We start from the raw sequence: 18,677 nt of genomic DNA, 5'->3' as shown, positions 1-18,677 counted from the left end.
ACATAAATAATGTTAACTGTATTGGTATCTAGAATAAAAGAATTGTAAGGTAGAGTTTAGGTAGGTTTGTCTTGGTGATGGGAGTTTTGGGATTGCTGAACTGATGCATTGACTGGATGTTTCTGCTCAGGTGGTCAGCACAGTGCCTTGCATTTTCAGTGGGCCCTTTCAGAATCATAGGATTGCTTAATTGCCTAAGAACCTTTGAAAATCCCATCTAATGTTGACATTTGTACAATTACCATGTTTAAAAGTTAATATGCCATTGACATGATTATGGCACTCCTGTGCATCTCAGAATGGCTGTCTATGAAGTCAGGGAGGTTACCAATGAGAGTGGTTCTTACCTGGATGGCTTTACAAAAGTAAGGAATATAAAAATAAACCGACAGCCACTTCTGTTTGAGATTCTTGAAGAGAGTTTATTTTGTAGTTGGCTGCATTGAATGAGACCTCCCAGTCATAGAGTATTTTCAAGCATAGAAATAATTTTGTATGCATTTGCTTTTTGAAATGCAGCAACCATGGCAAATCATTCTTTTCTATATATCTTTCTTTCTTGACTCCTAGTTTTCTCCCTGATAAACATAAGGCTCTTTCATTTCAGTGATTGTCAGGCTTTAAGAATACCTATAATGTATGCTTATTTGTAGTTTCCTTTTTTCTCTTTTTAGCTAGCTGAATTTAAAAAATGTTAAATATCATTTATATATCAGAACACCTCATCAGGACTGGGAAGGTAATCAAAATTTTTTAGTGGGGAGCAGATGGAATGTTGAGAGAAACAGTAAAGGTGACTTAGTCTAGAGAATGGAAAAGGAAACAAGTAGCATAACCACACCAGAGGCAGATGAATATTGTCGTCATAGTGAATGAAGGGAGAAACAAATACTAACGTAATTCACCAGGGCCTTTCTAAAATACTGGATTTTCTGTGTTCTTTTTTCCCAGCACCTTTGTGTTTTAACACTGCTCTAAATATACATGCCTTTGATGTCACTTTAATAAATATTACCAATGTAACATTATTCTTTCCCAAAGACATAATTACCAAAAGGTGGATCAGAGGGAGCTTATTCACAAAATGCTTCTCTGGTTGGAAAGTGGAAGAATAAATGCATTTATTAAAATTATTAATAAAAAAAATATAAAAATCTACATTTTTTGGTTCAATACAGCAGAAGTCAGCATTTAAAAATGACATTGGAATGTATTCTAGAGTAAGATTTTAACCATTAACCTTTGTGTTACAAAGGTGTGGATAGAACTACATTGATACTCTGGCTTTGGTGGTTTGAGAAATGCAGATTTAGGCCTCCCCAATGTGTGTAGAAGCTGTGTGATGGCATTGGTGTGAATAGATAAAGTGGCTTTTGCTTCAGCTGTGCATAATTTCATGACTAGGAGATGTAAATATTATTTCTGCTAGAATTTTCTTGAAATATGAAAGAAAATACTGCATTGGTTGCTTGCAAACATTTGATTACTGTCTTCTCAACCTTTCCCTCACTTCCAAGCCGTGTGTGTCTGTGGTAATGTCAGTCTCATCTGACCTGTCCTCTGGTACTGGCTTTGACAGCTGGCACTAACTCCTGTCTTAGTTTTCTCTGGGCTCAGAGCCTCCCAGAGGGCTTTTGTTTGGGTTTAGTGCGAGTGAATAGGTGGGTTGGTTTTGTTTGTTTTTTTCAGTAATTAACTTCCATGATCATAAATCTTAAAGTAAGACTTGAGCACTAAAAGTAGTTCAAGGTCAGCACAGTAGTTTCAAATTCCTTTGAATGTTCTTGGGAATGTGGAATGAATGGCAAGTATTGGCAGTATGTATCTGTGAAGAGATGCTTCGCTTGAAATAGGTTTCAAGCTCTTTTTCATCCCTCATCAGTGGAGCACATAGTTTCTAGATGCCTGGGTAACTGTTATATAAATATATTTTCTTGTCTTCAAATGATCAAAAGTAATAGTTTCTTCCCTAGATCAATGTTCATCCTCAATTTTGTTTTTATTTTCTCCAGTCTATGTAATTTCAGTATCTGTGTTTGAGTTCCTATTTCTTACAGATGTAACTGCAAACCAGTTTCTCTGGAATAAGCGAAAGGGTGAAGTAGCACTCTAGGGAAGATACAGTTATCTTCCAAAGTTTGTCCATATTGTCTTTCTAGGTGGTAGATTACTGGGGCAAATGACTGTTGTGTGAAGTTGCAACTGAAAAGTTCCAGTTTTTAGAGCCACATGAAAACTTCAGGTCCTACAACTGGTGGCTACATAAAAGCCCCAGGTCTGTGTTGTTGGGCAGGTCAGTAACACCAAACACCACTGGCAGCTTTTTTCTGCCCTGTGTGTGTTCCCTGTTCAGTTCTGATCTTATCCCATTGTTCTCTTCTTTTGAAATATTATATAGTTTGAGATGTATTTTTTCAGTGATTCTTTAATGCTGTAACTGAAAGTTTTTATAAACAGGGGAAAACTCTGAATTGATCAGTTCATTGTTGTGGCTATGATTCTTTGGGACACAGTATTCCTTATGAAAGGGTTTGGTTTCTGCAACAGTAAGAGTTCTTCTTCAATCCATGAAATTTTGCAAAGATAAAGTTCTACAGAGATAAGAAGTATTAGGAAGAAAATCTTTCACTTCTATAGTTTAAATTCAGTCTCTTCTGATGGAGCTTTTAATCTCGCAGGATCTCTTGCTGAGCATTTTAAAGCATGTGGAATTTCTATGTGATTTTTTTTTTTTTTTAAGATAGTTCTTGAGAAAAACGTTAATAGCTCACTTTAGTTAGTTACTTTGGTTCAAATGCAGAGAGCAGAAATACTCAAAAAATTTTAGTCTCGACCTAAAAGAAATATACAAAGTCCCTAAATGTTTTAAAGCTGATTTACAAATAAAGCTGTGTATCTTGGAATCATGGAGTTGTTTAGGTTGGAAAAGACCTTGAAGACTGTTGAGTCCAACTGCTAACCCATCACTGCCAAGTTCACCACTTGGCAGTGGCACCAGGACAATGTCCCCAACTGTCACATCTGCATGTCTTTTCTCTGGGGATGGTGTCTCACTCACTTCCTTGGGTGGTCTGTTCCAATGCCTGACAAACCCTTTGGTGAAGAAATTTTAATCCAGGTTCTTTTCTGCTGTGGAGCTTTCCAGCCGTTTCTGTCCCTAGCCTGGTGCACTGCCTGGGGTTGTTGGGAGCCAAGTGCAGGCAGGACCTGGCACTTGGCCTTGTAGGACCTCGTATAACTGGTCTTGGCCCATGGACCCAGCCTGTCCTGATCCCTCTGCGGACCCTTCCTGCCCTCCAGCAAATCAACATTGCATTAATCTTTAACTTGACATAAGGTATTGTGTAAGGCTCTTGGAGGGGAAAAAAAAAAAGCGTGCTTTAATTTACTGTTTTAGCAGTAATTTTGCCAATATTTTAATTTTTGCAGACATTTAGTGAAGACGTTTACATCAACTCTTAATTGTCTGAAATCCTAACTAATTCAGTTTCATTCTCTGGAAAATCAGAAAGGGAAACTCCTTAAACAATTTGTTGTGTAGAGTCTGTAACTTGACGTGAGCAAGTTCTTGCAAATTCCAAAGGTTTCCTGGAAGTGGTAGCATGAAGCTTCAAAATGTCAAGCTCTGTTGAAATACCAAGTATGCAACTTCTTTTTTTTTGTCAGGTTTTCTTCATGCAATGGACTTGCACTACACTAAATTTTAACTGAAAGTCAAAAAGTTTTTAGGGCCCTCATAGCCTAACTTTTCAAAGGCCCAATTTTTGAAAAAAATGTTTGGCTTTGGCTACCTCTGTTTTGCTTTGAGTAAAGGGGAGGAATCAGCCAGAAATCTGTTGTCGGTGGGACATGAAATTACTTTCAGCATCTTTTTTTCACTTCCTTTTTTTTTTTTTCTTCTGCTATTAGGGACCAAATTATTGTTTATTTTAGAACTGTTTGGTTAAAATTACTTTTAACTATAAGTGAGCATTGTACACTCCTCTCAAATAGAAGTAGTGCATTATTTTTATGCTGTATTGCCCTGTCTTTCTTGAAGCAGTGAATGATTATTTATTTGGAATGTTGCTGGCTGTGGTTTGAATCAAAGTAAACCCTTTCCTACAAAGCAAGAAACTGAGGAATTTAAAAGCATTTTCAGTTTTCAATAGCCTTAGTATGAGAATGTGGAAAGTACTTCTTTAAAAAACATTTAGAGCTACCCCTAAGGAAATTGTGGGAGTTAGTTTTGTACAAAGGCATTTGGTAGATATAAAATGTCTTTGATGGTGCAGTCAGCTTTTGTCCAACCACCTGTGAGAGAAATACAGGGATTTGTTGAGTGGCGGATCTGCCTCTCTCCTCCCCCCTCCCCCAAAAAAGTTCATCTCCTTGATGAAATTGATTTGTCAGTTTGTTCCAGTCTAATGGTGTGATAGCCCAGCAGCTTTCAGTATGTTGAATAGTTAAAACCTGCTTTTGAGGTCAGTGTCAGCCACTCTGACCCCTGTGAACTGTCACCTGAGTCAGAATTGCAGGGATTAGGCCTTTGATATTGTGATGGCTTCGCCTATCAATTGACTTTTTCATTACTGAAGATGTTGGGCCTTTTGTTTCCCTTCTTAGTATGTAACCAAGCAAACTCCTAAGTAGAAGGAGCATTTGTTCTTGTTCTCTCTCTATGCAAGTAATAGAAGTACTCATCTTTTGTGAAGTGTACCTAATTAAACATAGAAAAATAAAAATAGGAAATACAGAATGATTGCAAGTATTTTGTGCAGCAAGTATTTTTGAACCTCAGAATAATTTCTGGGAAATCTTAGTTTGATAAATTTGTGAGACTGTCAAGTAATAAAATGTTGTATATAGAAAGCAAGGTGTAAGATTAGAAGCTACCAATCCTTTCTGCATTCAACCTTCGAAGCCTCTGTGTGTGTGTGGTTAAATTTAAACACAAGAGTTATTTGAATTCTGTAGTTCAGAGAATGTAACTGTTACAATATTTTATAATGTACCTATTGCTTTATTGTTTTCTCCAGGGATGGGACTGTTCAGTTTGTTTACCTTTTATATCTTAGACTCTTTCTCCTAGACAGTTTATTTTAGATGCAGGCCGAAACTTTATCTTAGGATGAAATAGTTGCTACTGTAGCTGTGTGCCAGGCTTCCTGCCTTCCTCCCTCTAATTGTCAGGATTTCCTGAGCTCTTGCTTAGTTTGTTTGCTCCTTGATTAAAATTAGTAAATGAAAGCATATCATAGATATGGAATGGCTGATTCCTGCTGTATCAGGGTAAATTAGTCTAATTACACGTGGCAGTTCTGTTTGCTTGTGAGGTAATGTGAAATGAGGTTCTGCCTCCCCCTAAAAACCCGAGCCAATTAATAAAGCTTTTAAGCTCTTTGTCACAGGCCACCGTGGAGGTCTGCAGAGAAGAACTTTAATCCAATAAACATTTCATTTAGATCATGAAAAGAAAGCCTGAGGAGAAGCTCCTACAAGAGAGGGTGTTACCAACAATTCTAGTTGTAAAGAGATGTGAGGAATTTGCCAAATTAACCAAGAGGCCTCATATTTAACACATAAATGTGTCAAAACTAATAATAGAATAATTTAATTTGAGTTGAACCTTATATTGTTAAAATTCTAAGAAGCCACAACTGTTTTCTTCAAAGTACTTTGCTGCTGAGTTGGATGGACAGGGCAAGGGGAGGTTGTGAGAAACCCAGATAGCAAATAACACTGGCCGAAGCTGGTGGAAAGGGGAAAAAAAAGGAATAGATAATTAGGTGTAATTAGCGTGTATGAATTGTTGTCTCCCTGCCCTTGGCTTGAATAAATTTCAGAGGGAAAAAGCCCTAGTGGCAAAACCCCTTTGATGTAAGAAGAGTCATTGTGGTTTGGCAGCATAAAGGCAGTGTTTTATACTTCTTACATAATGGTTTGTGATACAGAAAGAGTGAATGGACCCTGCACCCCCCAGCCTGCTTTACAGCAAGGACTTTTGGATTCCCTTGAAACAAAATGCATCAGAAGTTTTCAGTTGTGGGTAATGAGGTAGTGGACCTCATCAGAGCTAAGCGTAAGCCATCTTTAGCCTTTGTTTAGATCTTAATCACTTTTTAAAAATTATTATGCTGGGAAATTCAGTTTCGTTAAATCATGACTACTTTTTTTTTCTTTCCTTTTTTTTTTTTTCCTGCCTGCCAACAGTTCTGGCAGGAGCAAAGGCTAATACTGAGGGAAAGAAATACAAATCAAATGTTAAAAAGAAAAACAAGAGCATAAAAGAAATCTAGACAAATAACTTTGTCCAGGGTATAATTCCAGTGAACTACATGCATTGGGATGAATTTGACCCTTAGCTTATGAAACATCATGTTATAAATTCAGCGTGAACTCTTGGCGTTTGTTTTTCACAGAACGCCACAGCTTGCTTATTAGGAGATTGAAAGTTACAGTCATTACTGGTCCTTTAGCCAAACTGGGTGTTATGCAGTGATTTGTGGCTTGCAGGTGGGTTTTTTTCTTTTGTATTTATTCTTATTCTGCAAGGAAGGTTTTTTCCGAAGTGATGTGAAATGGGAAGCACTGTTGAGTGTAGTTCTTAGTGCATGGAAGTTTACTCTGCCATTCTTCTGTGCCCTGACTGGAAAAAGGAGAGGCTACTTGTCTCCGAGCCGGCACAGCCACATATGTACCTCCTGAATTCTTTCACTTTTGTCTGAATATCTGAAATACTATTCAAAGAACAGTACATTTTAAGAGTCCTCTTTTTATTCATGCACCATTATTTTACAAGTTAATTGTCTATTTTTCTTCTTCTTAGGGGGTAGCTGATTTGTAGCTAGACATTAAAATAAGTTAATGAAAAGTTGTACAATAGATCGTATGTTCCTTGTGGTAGCAAGAATAGTGGGGTTTCTTAGTTGTTAAAGTTTTGAAGGCTGTAATGTAAACTTGTGCAACTTCCACTGAATGAATTTTGCCTCTCAATTTATCTCAGCTGAATTCTTCTGTTTAAAGTTTAAATGTTCTTGTCTCAAGCGTATGAAAAAGATTGATTGAAAAAGTAATATTTGACAATATTATTTTCTCAGATCTTTTTGCTCTAAGTCCACTGAAGAATAATTGACAAGCAAAATGTTTGTTATCCCAGTCAATTTGAGAGTGATTACTTTCCCTGATATTGTACAGGATTCTTGGATGACATTTAACAAGTTTTCCTCAAAATTTGTTCATGTGGTTCTTTGGGGTTTTTTTTGTTTAGTTTTGTTACAGAGTTTGCAATTGGGATAAGCATGAAGTATCAGAGGCTATTGTAACATTTTCCCATATTTCATTATTACAGAAGAATATGGGGGAAAAGACTGTAAAAAACCCCTTAGTTAACCCTGTAAAGCATTGCACTGTTTTGTAGAGCAAATAGCCTTTTTTGCTTGAAGTTAATTTGGTCTGTGAAAGGCAATACCTGAATACCATGCCAGATAAGTAATTATTCCTGATTGTAATGTTGGGGGTTTTTTTCAGGTATAGGTCACAAGAAATTCAGTTAGGGTAGAATATGTACAAAGCTAAGAAATATGCAGATTTTCTGTTGTAAGATTGTATAAAAATTATTTACAGTTAATACTTGCACAAAGGTTAGAAAGGTTGATGAAGTGATATTTAGTTTTGCTTTACTATTCACTGCATGTCAGAATGTAATTATGACTGATTCATGAAACTGTCGTAGCAATGAACCATCTTTATTAAAATGCTGATCAAGAAAAGAGCTGACAGTAATAAAGAATAGAACACTTTAGTCTTGTTGCTTTTGAATGATTGCTAATTACCCCAGAGGTCATGTATAGTGCTTATGAGGATTCATTGACATTTTCTTTAAAGTCTACTGTTTCAACAACATCTGAACAAGGAGACAAAAACTATATATACATCCAACAATGCTTGGACCAAGTTTTTCTCCACCACCAAATACTTGATGATTCCCTTTCTCCTTCCTTCTCTCCCTGAGTGCATCTCAATCCCATGGATTAGTGGAGCAGAAAGTTAGGAGTGCTACAAACTTGATTAATTTCCTTTTTTTTCGTTTGTGCTTTTTTTTGTTTTTAAGTAAGGCAAAAGGATAAAAGGAGCAGCCCTTTGAAGGTCCCTCACCTGTACCATGCATGCTCATGATTAGCAGTCTGTTTGTTCTCCTTGTAGAGCTGCATCAGAGGAGAAACTGCACTTACCCTTGTACACTTCTGTCAGCAGTCTGTGGACAGACCTGTCCAGCTAATGAGCTGGACCAGATTCACATTCTGAAATTCCACATTCTGGTGACAGTCACATGCTGGTGACTTTGAGAGTACACTGAACTAAAACCTGTGGGTATACTTGTATATTAGCAATATTTTTTTCATTTTTGTTTTGGATGATTCCTGTTCTACCATAGTTGTGGAAAATTCCAGTTGTAAGGGTGTACTTAGGATGGAGAAACGTTTTCTTGAAATTGCTTAAGGAAAAATTATAAGAAAGAAGAAATAATATTCCAGTTGATAATATAACACTATATGGACTCAAATAATGCAAAATAAAAATTTTAAGTCTAGTGAGCTTTATTAGCCTGAGCAACTCTTTCTCTGTTAGCTGGTGACTTTCAACACGTGTCTGTGTGTTGTGTGATGTGGGAGAACATCATTGGTTGAATGTAAATATATGAGAAGAATGATTGCAAACAAACAATTTAATTATTTTCTAATTTGCTGGAGGAAAGGAGTGATCCTGTGTATTGTTAATGGAGACCAAAACAAAGGATGCATTTGAAAAGGAGGATGAGACCTTTGTGAAGATTGTGATTCCTTTTCCTCAGTGGCTGGAAGATGCACTTCTTAGATAGGCATGGTTACTAATAGTAGGTGTTCTAATGAGCTTGTTCAGAGGCCAAGAGTATTAATTGTGCAGCTTTGCCTGCTTGAATATAGAACTATACTCTGCTGGAAAATGAGCATTTGATACTGCAGATGCAGTGCTGCCACTGCATTTTCCAAGTGTCTGGTTTGACCCAGGTATGAAAGGTTGTGGAAACTCAGCAGGTGTGGGAATTGAGGTGACGATCCTCCTAAATTGAAGCACTCTTGTATCTCTGTTCCTCTACACCCTCTTTGGAGGTGCTCAGATAGGTGGGTTTGACAGCTAAGTGCTAATCTGAGCACTCCAGTTAGTTCTTTGGCTGTTGATTAGGATTGTGGGGTGATTAGTTTGTCTATTCTTGTGGTCTAATAGGATGATTTATGTGTTGGGTTTTTTGGTTTTTTGTTTTAATACCATTAAAATTCAGAGCAGGGAATGGTAATTGAGTTGACTTGTGGTGATCTTCAAGGTTAAGAGTATCTGCTCACCAGCATTATCAGGTGTTACCAGCTGATCACAGTATGTGAGCTCCAAGGGCACATGATATGGTGTGGTGTTTATTGTGGACCACAAAGCCATCATAGCATTGCAGAGCTTTTTGTGACACAGGGGAGACACGTGTGACACACATCTTGAGAACTTGCAGGTTATCCAGCTAACTTGGACTACATTTTGAAATTTCCTGAAATTTCTTTCTTCATAATAATCTATCCTGTCATGTGATTTAATTTCTTGAGCAGTTAAACATTTTAATAGCTAACATTCTTGATTGCAGCAATAAAGGAATATCCAGCAAGAGGTGCTTCCCGAAAAAAATGTATTTGTTATTCTGTATTTAATAACTTTCTAGACTAGGTCTGTTGACAGTCTAATTTTGTCTACTCTGTCTAAAGGTGGTTATTTTAAATGTTGTGTCTTGAGTTGAGCCATGAGGCTTTACCTTTTTTTTTTCCTTTTGGAATAAAAGGTTTTTGTGCCACTCAGTGGGAATGAGTGCATGCTTACACTGTATTTTTAACTTACTAATTGCATTTTCAATTCTGTAATTGTATTTGCTCTTTGTATACATAAATACATAAATGACTTCAAAATAAATTGTATAACTAATTAATTTTATGCATTTGAATTGAATAGGGTAAATCAGACTTTAAATACCTCAATAGAATAGAAAATCTGTTGGAAACTGTGGATGGTTCCACTAGACTGATTGTAGCTTCAATGTTAAGTATTTATTTCAAAAGAACTTTAGCTCAAAATAAAATTTGAAAATTTAAAACTCCATCTTAAGAAATGGTAACCAATTGTTATAGTTACAGGTTTGACAATTAAGTGCTAACAACCTGAGCACTCCAATTAGTTCTTTGGCTGTTGATTAGGATTCCATGGTGATTAGTGAGTGTGAGAATGCAATCAAATCTGTAAGGTTTAATCAGTCCCATGCTGGATGAGGAAGTCCAAAGATGGAGAAAGTAGAACTTCCATATATAATCTTAGTAGGGGTTTTCCCCATTCTGTAAGAAGCTGAAGGGTAAATAGAGAAGCCTATCTTTTCACCCCTGTCCAATCTTCTAGGATTTTTAAATTCTAATACTGATTTTTTAGTACCATCATGCAGGAGAATAATGTTGCTGATACCTGTGAAGGGCAGATAAGATGCATGGTGATTCTCACATAGGCACCCTCTCTGATGTTCAGTGTTTCATTCTTAACACTAGTGAGCAGGATTTGTTTTTCCATACCATCAACCATGTATTTGGTTTTCCTTTCTGCAAATCTAGTACTTTAAGTGTTTCGCTTGGATATTTACATTGTTTTGGTGTGCATTATTTTCTTTTGTTATACATTCTGATTATACTTTGTCTTTTTAGCCTTTAAAGCATGTATCCTAAAAAAAATTATAAATATTTTTCCTTCTGCCTTCCTGTGAAACAGATAAGTCAATGTTTATGTGTTTAGAAACAAAGAGCCATGGTGGGTACCCTTGTTGACACAGGAAACCCCAAAAGGTAAAACTTTGGGAAATCTACTCAGCTCATAACTTCTCTGTGACCTTTCTGACTATGCAAAGGTGACCATGTGCTGCATCTCCCTTTAGAACTATCTCCAAGGGAGCATTCTTAACTCGAACAAGAGATGGTGTTGTTATTGTCTGGCAGTGCAAGTAATCCTCCTACTACTGCCCTTTGGTTTGCTGCTGCTGCTGTCCCACCTTTTCTCTCCTCTACTGTGCAGAGCTCAGTTTGTGTAAATAACATTTCCCACTTCTGTTGGGTGCTTTGGAGATTTTTTTTGTTTGTTATTTTCCATCAGCAGCTACAGATCTGTACTTGTTATATATTCACATAAGGAAAGATTGTTCCTACCCTGCAAAGCTTATAATCTAACTGCAGGAATCATGTCTTAAAGGACTGTTTTCTGAAAGCATATTGTGATTCAGATTATGGTGTTGGAGTTTAATGGCAGGAGCTGTTCATTTTATTTATATTCATGCAGTGTCTTAACACAGTAGGTGTGGGTGAGCTTTGAAGTGTCTCAGTGAAAATAATTAGCAATGAGCATGGATAGACACCTGAACCTGTATAGAAGGGTTAGGAAATTCCTGTGGCTCTTTTATTTGTGTTTAGAATGTGACCTCTGAATGGCCAGAGTACCTTCCTGAACTGACCATCAGTCTGGAGAGGCCAAACACATCAATTAGGAACTTCCAAGTAGTAAAAACACCAGATATTTTCAATAGTACTCAGTATTTCTCAGTTCCTGTTTGCTGTCCTCTGCTTTTATGCTTACACTGTGTATTATAGAAAGCTGCTGTACATCAGAATTCTGTTTTTTCATTTTGTGTATATTTGGTTCAATTGACTTTCATTTCCTAAGGAAACAAAAAATCACTAGGACTCTATTAACTGTATTTTATAGATCTCTGAACAGGATCCTACTATTGCATTTTTGGCTGAAAAGTCTCATATCTAAAAGGAGTTTTTGAAATAAATAATATAATATTGTAGTATATTAGTATATAAGAATCAAAAATAGTATATAATTACAAACATACAAGCAAAACTTATAGGGAAGGAAATATCTCTGCTGAGCAATGTTTGTAACTTAAAAGGGCTTCAAAACCATAAATAATTTTTTGATCACACAAGTTCTTTATTAACTGGAGCCACTAATGATAGTGGTTTTTCCTGAAGAGTGGTAATACTAATGACTTCAAAGACAGAGAAAAGAGAAGGAAGACAAAAAAGAAAAAAAAGGCATCTTCTCTTTAGCTGTATTGGTAGTGTTTACATTTTCAGTTCCATGGTTCTTACCTCCAAAACTCTTTCAGTGTAATGTTAAATCATCGAGTCATAAAAGCTGTCCATGCATGTAAGGAGTGACAAGTTTGTAAGTGGAACACAAGTGGACTAAAACAATGTAGCACTGAGCACCCCTTTCTGTTTCATCAAGCTGCAGTGACCTGCATAATGCAACCCAGTACAAATCTGTATCTGAGTGCACAAGACTGTGCACCTGCCTGTCATTAACAGCTGAGCCTCCAGAACCTCTGCAAATATCAGGGAACAAATTTACACCACCTACAGTGTTCAGGTGTGCTTTTTTTTCTCTCAGCCCTACCATAACCATGGAATAATCTCACATATATGTGGATCTGTGTTCACTTTTCCCTCTGTGCAACACAACACCCTGAGGGAGCAGTGGAGTTTATAAATCCGACTTGAAGACCAAAGAGATGAGGCTGAATTCATGTAAAATTCTCATCTCTTGTTTCCAGGAAGAAAACAGACCATAATGATTAAGAGCATTACAAAATATGCAAGTATCTGAAGTTAATCTAAGTTATCTCATAGTGGTAGTAATCTGTGGGGTTTTTGCCCTACTAACATAGAGAAAATAGTACTTAAGTTTATCTACTACTTTGGAAAAATAAAACATTAGGTGGAAAGATTCTGGCAAAGAAAAGCTAATTGAACTAGCTTTGCTGTAAAATTTTAGTAATCTTCCTTCTGGCCTTGGCTGCCAGACGGATGCTGAAGAAAAGATTAAACATCCTCCCTCCCCTGTGCATATTATTACATGCCTCTGGAACTTTTTTCTTCTGCTCTGTTATTCTCTTTCTTTGTGAGCTCTCACGAAAAGAAAGGGAATAGATTATAATAATATTGTAGCACCAATGCTATTGTGTTTGCAGTAGCCTTAGTCCAAGATAATGATTTGATTAGCATGGCTTTTTCACTTACTGGAATTAAAGATACATGGATTTTCCTGGGATTCTGTGCTTTCAGGACTATTTTTTTTAATCTTCTTTCTTCAGCTGTATCTCTTTGCAGAGAAGTTGTAGGTTTAAAGTAGGTGGAGAGCCTTCACTAATAGCCAAGGGCAAAAAATCAGTGCAAATGAGTCTTCACAGTAATTCCTGCTGATATTTGTAATCTGTGTTTTATGCAATGCATTTGTTCAAAAGGGCCACTTTTCCTTAAGTCACTGATGATAGTTCTAAATGTTTTCCCTGCAATGTAGTTGCTATGAATGAAGTTTGACATTTCCAATTTTGTCATTTGAATGGCCTCAAGGAGGCCTTGAAAAATTCGAACATGCAGAATATGAAATCCTTAACAAGAATATTAAAGATAAGCCAATAGTTCATGGTACAGTGAAAAAGAAGAGTGATTTAATGGATTCTAGGAAATGGAAAAATTTTACTGGTGTTGAATTACATTTAAAAAAAATTATTGCTTTAATTAAATTGTTGGTAGAGCTATATTTTCTAAAATACTAAAACTTTTCCTCTCTTTCTGCTATAGCTTCTTTTGCTTCTTGCTATATGTAATGTGCAGAACTTGTGGGTGTTGGAATTAGTCATAACAGAGAAGTAGAGCTATTCCCTTTGCTGAGGGGGGATAAAATCTAGATCTTACTGATACTAGTGAGAATTCTGCTCTCAGCCTCAGGCCTTGAATCAAAAACCACCCTTTAGTACAGCTGGATTTAAGATTTCTAACAGAAGCAATTGTTGTAACTACTCAGGGACATCTGGTTCACACTTAGAATCTTACAGGTTGTTTAAAGGGGAGCAAAAAAGATCCTTTTTGAGTTAATTCAGACATTGCAAGAATGAAATAAAAACTTTTAGATATAGGGCTTTGCTTATTCCCCCTTTGTCCATTTTGCAGCAAAACTTGGTGTGGTTCATATATCTGATCATTGTATTATAAATTCTGAACTGTTCATAGTAGAAGGAAAAGATAAATTATTTTTAGCTTATAAAATAGAAGTAGTTTCACTTGTTGCTAGAATTTGTGTTCTGTTAAACTTCTAGTGCTTCTAATTTTGTATTTCAAAATGTATATATTTTAGTATGAAAATGATTATTTTTGCAACAAAACAGTGCCTAGAGAGAATGAGTAATAGCCACTCTCATTTCGTCCCATGTGCTTCTAATCTATATTGATTTTTTAGTTGATGGACTTATGATAGACCTTTTTGTTTTGTATATATAAGTGATTTTCAGCTTATTTCTTTGCTTTGATAATTGCAAATGAGACTTAAGCTTTTAGATCTTGAATTTCAGTTTTGCAGATATTCATGCTGATGGTTTATCACAGCAGTGTGTCTTCTGTCTATCACATACAACAGTAAATACAGCTTTGGCTTGAGGAGAGCTATTTTTTTTTGTCTCTGTAGAAATACTGCAACACAATCCAGCTTGATTCTGGAATAGACTACAGGAAACGAGTGCTTCCAGCTGCTGGAAAACTTTACTACCTGTAAGTTTGTCTATGATATTGTATTTGCTCTCTTTTTCCTTCTTATTAACCAATAATTTCCTATTCAATGGGAAATGAAAAATGTTTAGTAGAATTAACAGGGTGTGACTTTTCCTTTCTTTGCCTTCTGGTCCATTTTGTTCAGAAAACCGCCTTCCATTATGCCTTGATATTAACTTCATTAAACTACATTTTCGGTATCCACACTAGCATCATTTATAATGTGTGACTGAATAAAAACTAATTAGATTTTTTGGGGAGGTGTGGTGTTTGGAGAACTGAAGTGACAGATGGTTAGAAAGTAATGAATATCCTCTTGTATGAGATTGCACAATTCTGTATAATAGAAGAACATCCTTATTGTATTTAAGTAATTAAGTATTTATAGAAATCCAATGACAAGGATTCATTTAATTTTGGGTGTTTCCAATGCTGTGGATTAAAAAAACCAACACCCTTCTGTTTTGACAGATTGTTTTTGTTTATGATGACAAAATTTCTTTAGCACTTTATATTTGCAAATAAATATATTTTAAAATATATTCACAGTTGTGTTTCTGGTTGCAGCATACATCTGCCTAATAGGAACATCCTCTTTAATACTTTGAAACCTTTGCAACACAAACATTTTTCTGTTTTGTATTTTCTCTTGCAATATTATTTAATCAATGACAACCTGAGCAAAGCAGACTCTAGTAGCTTAATATTAGATTTATAAGGCTTGTACATTTCAAATACTGATTTAAAAATCATGTTTCTATTAAGAAAGGTGGGGTATTTTCATCGCTGTGATGGGTGTTTGAAACCAAGTATGTCCATGCTACTTTTTAATGAAGTTCGTGTTGTAGTTGTTTGTTTGGAAGGAGGAATATTGCTTGGTAGAAGTTGTTAGAACTTGGTAGAACTGGTAACTCTTCCTCCTTTTGAAAGGAAGTGACAGAATTTCATATATAGAAAACAGGTCCAATGCAAGTTCTGTAATCCTTAAACTGTGGCTGTGTGAGCTAGAGGAAAGAAGTTCTTGTTCTGTATTCTTGCCTGGCTCCACTTGCTCTGTGTGCTTTGTCACATCTGCTCAGAAATATTTTTGAAGCCACCACTGACACCCATGTGTTGCTCATCATGGCCCTCTCTGTTCTGAGTGCTGCTGTCCCTCCTTGTGGTGCTGCTCCCTGTGTCTTTCTGTTGGACACTTGTGGAGACCACCTGCCACATTCTTTTCTCACTCTCCATACTCTGAAGAAAGGAGAAGAATGTTTGTGGTTTCTAGCAGTTAATAGGCCAAACATGGTGCCTGTAACATCAGCTCTCAGAGGAGAAGCAATACAAACAAGTTCCAGGAGTAGTACCCAGCTAAAATAATTTCATTTTGTTCTGCTGTAAAACTTGTGATCAAGTGAATGGCAGAGATTGGCTATAATTCTGTCTTGTGTTCTCTTACTGGAAAGATGTTGGTTGCCTTCAGAATCTGATGCATAAATCATTAGGAAGCAATGGGGGAAAAATATTTTAAAACCCCATACCTGCCAATGGAATTAGGTACTTAATTCTTTATCCTTTCTTCTGCTGAGGGAATCTCACTCATTCTTCTATTCAAACTGGTTGACTGGAGCTTTCAGCCCTGTAGACCTAGCTTAGTATGTGTGGATTCCTTTTGTTTTGCTTGTTTTAAAATTAGGTACTGCACAGTATTTTGCTACAGATTTCTGAAATTTAATTAGCAGTCTTGTCCCCCAAAGACTTGTTCAACATGTATATGTTCTTTTATTAATGGCTATAGTATCATTGTCACATTTTTTAAAGAATCCTGATGCTTCAAATGTTGTGTAGTCCTGCCTTCATTTAAAATATGTAAGAGTTACTTAATCTGTTACTTAAAGCTGTTTCATATTCATCTGAGAGGTATCAGTGTAACATTATTGCAAGATGCCTGATCAAAGCAACTTCATCGATCTCAGTCTCAGGTGTCATTGTGAAAAAAACTTTCTTGGCAATTAGGTACAAATATTCACCTTGGCATCATATTCACCTGTTTTTCTGGTAGCCTTTCAATTGAAACTTCTGTAACTGATATGCATGCACATGCTCTCTGAGACAGATACAGATATACAGATATATATATATATATATATTTATACATACATGCACACACTCTGCCTTCTTTAATGGCCTTATTTTCTCCTGGTGTTGTCTGTACTTTTTCATTTATCATTTTGTCAGAGGAATGCATCACACCAATATCAATGTTGAGAGAAACTTCTAGAATTTTGTGTAGTCATAAAAGATTTTTAAAATCTTTGAAATGGCACTTCAATAAATTTGTGTGTTTTAAATTTTTTTCCCAATTTCTTTGTATCTACATGGTTTGTCATCATTAAACTTTAGTTTACTTCAGTTCTGCTGTTAACATTTTTAAAGTGCTTAGGGCCTTATGAACAGGAGAGTGTTTAACAAGCTGGTGGTATTCATTTGCAAGTTAAGAGGATATCTAGAACTCTGTGTAGTAGTGTGACTTCAGTGCATCAAGATCTATAAAATAAGACTTCACACCCAAAGAGTTTACACAAACTTCAGTGAAACATTACATATCCTAGTTTTAGTTTGTTGTCTATCGTAACATTAATTTATTATTCTCAGCTAGAAATCTTATTTATCTATTCATCTTTAAGAGTAAAACATGGAAAGGCTGGCTCTCTAACCATTCAGTAATTAAAAAAAAAAGTTCTCTGATTGGACTAATTTTTTTAATCCTTTTGGCCCAGAAGATTAATGTAAACTTTACTTCAGCTGTCAGAACAGATATTTTGCATTTCACTATCTTTTCCCAAGTAGCATTAGGAACAGAGGTTGGGAAACTGCTAAAAGTGCTAATGCAGAGATCATAGTGGTATTTTTAATTTCACGGTTTAATTTTGTAAATTGTTTGGTCAATACAATCAGTTGACTTGACACAGCACACCCCCCTGCCCCCAAAAATGAAAAATCTGCATCAGCATTTAATTTCATGAAGTCCCCTCTCAGAAAATTCAAAGGATACTTCTTTAGGTGCTTGACTGCCTTGCCTTGCCTTGCCTTGTCTATTTGCTCTTACTTTGCATGCAAGATAGAGCCAGAAGCCTTTTTTCTCATTGTATACACATAGTGTTAATGGATCTGCTCTGCCTGTATTGCCTCATTACTGGAAACAGCTCAAAACACAGAAGTCTTTCAGTGTATGCAAATAAGGCAGAATCATCTACCTGAGAGTTAATATTCTCTACTTTTAGGTGTATTCTAAATGCAATGTTTGTATTTAGAGCATAACATCCTGTTCTCTTTTTTTTATGGGCAAAAAGCTAAGCAGGCTCAGGCAGCTGTTTGATGTTGGCTTCAAGTGTTATTAATTTCATATTCTATTATTCTTTTCACTGTAGCACAAGTGAAGCTGATGTGGAGGCTGTCATGGATAAGTTGTTTGATGAGCTGGCTCAGAAACAAAATGATTGTACGTAAGTTAATTTCTCTTGAAAGAGAATACATTTGGAACACAATGCCCAATCTCCACTGACCAATTAATAAGTTCCATTGCTGTATATGGGTTGATGCCACACTCAAGTGGCAGTCATTGTATCAGCATTTTGTCTAATTTATGTGTTGAATCATGTGCTATTATTCATGAAGCTATGCATTTCCTATCTGTAAGAGATGAATTTTATAGTAATTATCCAGAGAAGATTGAGTCTTTGTTCATGTTCCCATAGTAACTAGACCAAGGATTCTAAAAGTGCAAGGCAGAGAGCTGAGGCTGAATAAAGCGTGTGGAACCATTGCAGACTTCACGTTTGAAGAGCTGTGTGACAGAGTGAGTACCCAGTCCAATCTAGATCAGTTAATGCTCAGACTTGCCACAGTTTAAAACAAAATTCAAACCACACAAACTTGCTATTTTTCCAAGTTGCACTAAATTAAAAAAATATGATAAACAGGATATTTTTAATCTAGCAGGAAAACCCCCCTTTCCTCTAAAGAACCATACTGATTTTCTTTTTAATGATA

The 18,677-nt window shown here is 36.1% G+C and overlaps 1 protein-coding gene across 4 annotated transcripts in view; it reads left to right on the top strand.

Annotated features, from left to right (window-relative positions):
• AFG1L (AFG1 like ATPase) overlaps window positions 1–18,677 on the top strand; it is a 65,585-nt gene that overhangs the window by 27,790 nt on the left and 19,118 nt on the right. For all 4 annotated transcript variants that reach the window (XM_033055163.1, XM_033055164.1, XM_033055162.1 and 1 more), the window contains exons 8-10: window positions 14,560–14,642; window positions 18,056–18,126; window positions 18,383–18,483. In XM_033055163.1, the coding sequence (XP_032911054.1) occupies window positions 14,560–14,642; window positions 18,056–18,126; window positions 18,383–18,483 (255 nt within the window). The remainder of the gene's footprint in view (window positions 1–14,559; window positions 14,643–18,055; window positions 18,127–18,382; window positions 18,484–18,677) is intronic.

This window comes from Catharus ustulatus, chromosome 3 (genome assembly GCF_009819885.2).
Source record: "Catharus ustulatus isolate bCatUst1 chromosome 3, bCatUst1.pri.v2, whole genome shotgun sequence".
Taxonomy (NCBI): Eukaryota; Metazoa; Chordata; class Aves; order Passeriformes; family Turdidae; genus Catharus; species Catharus ustulatus.
Note: the sequence above shows the minus strand (reverse complement) of the source record. Positions and strands in the feature narration are given on the sequence as shown.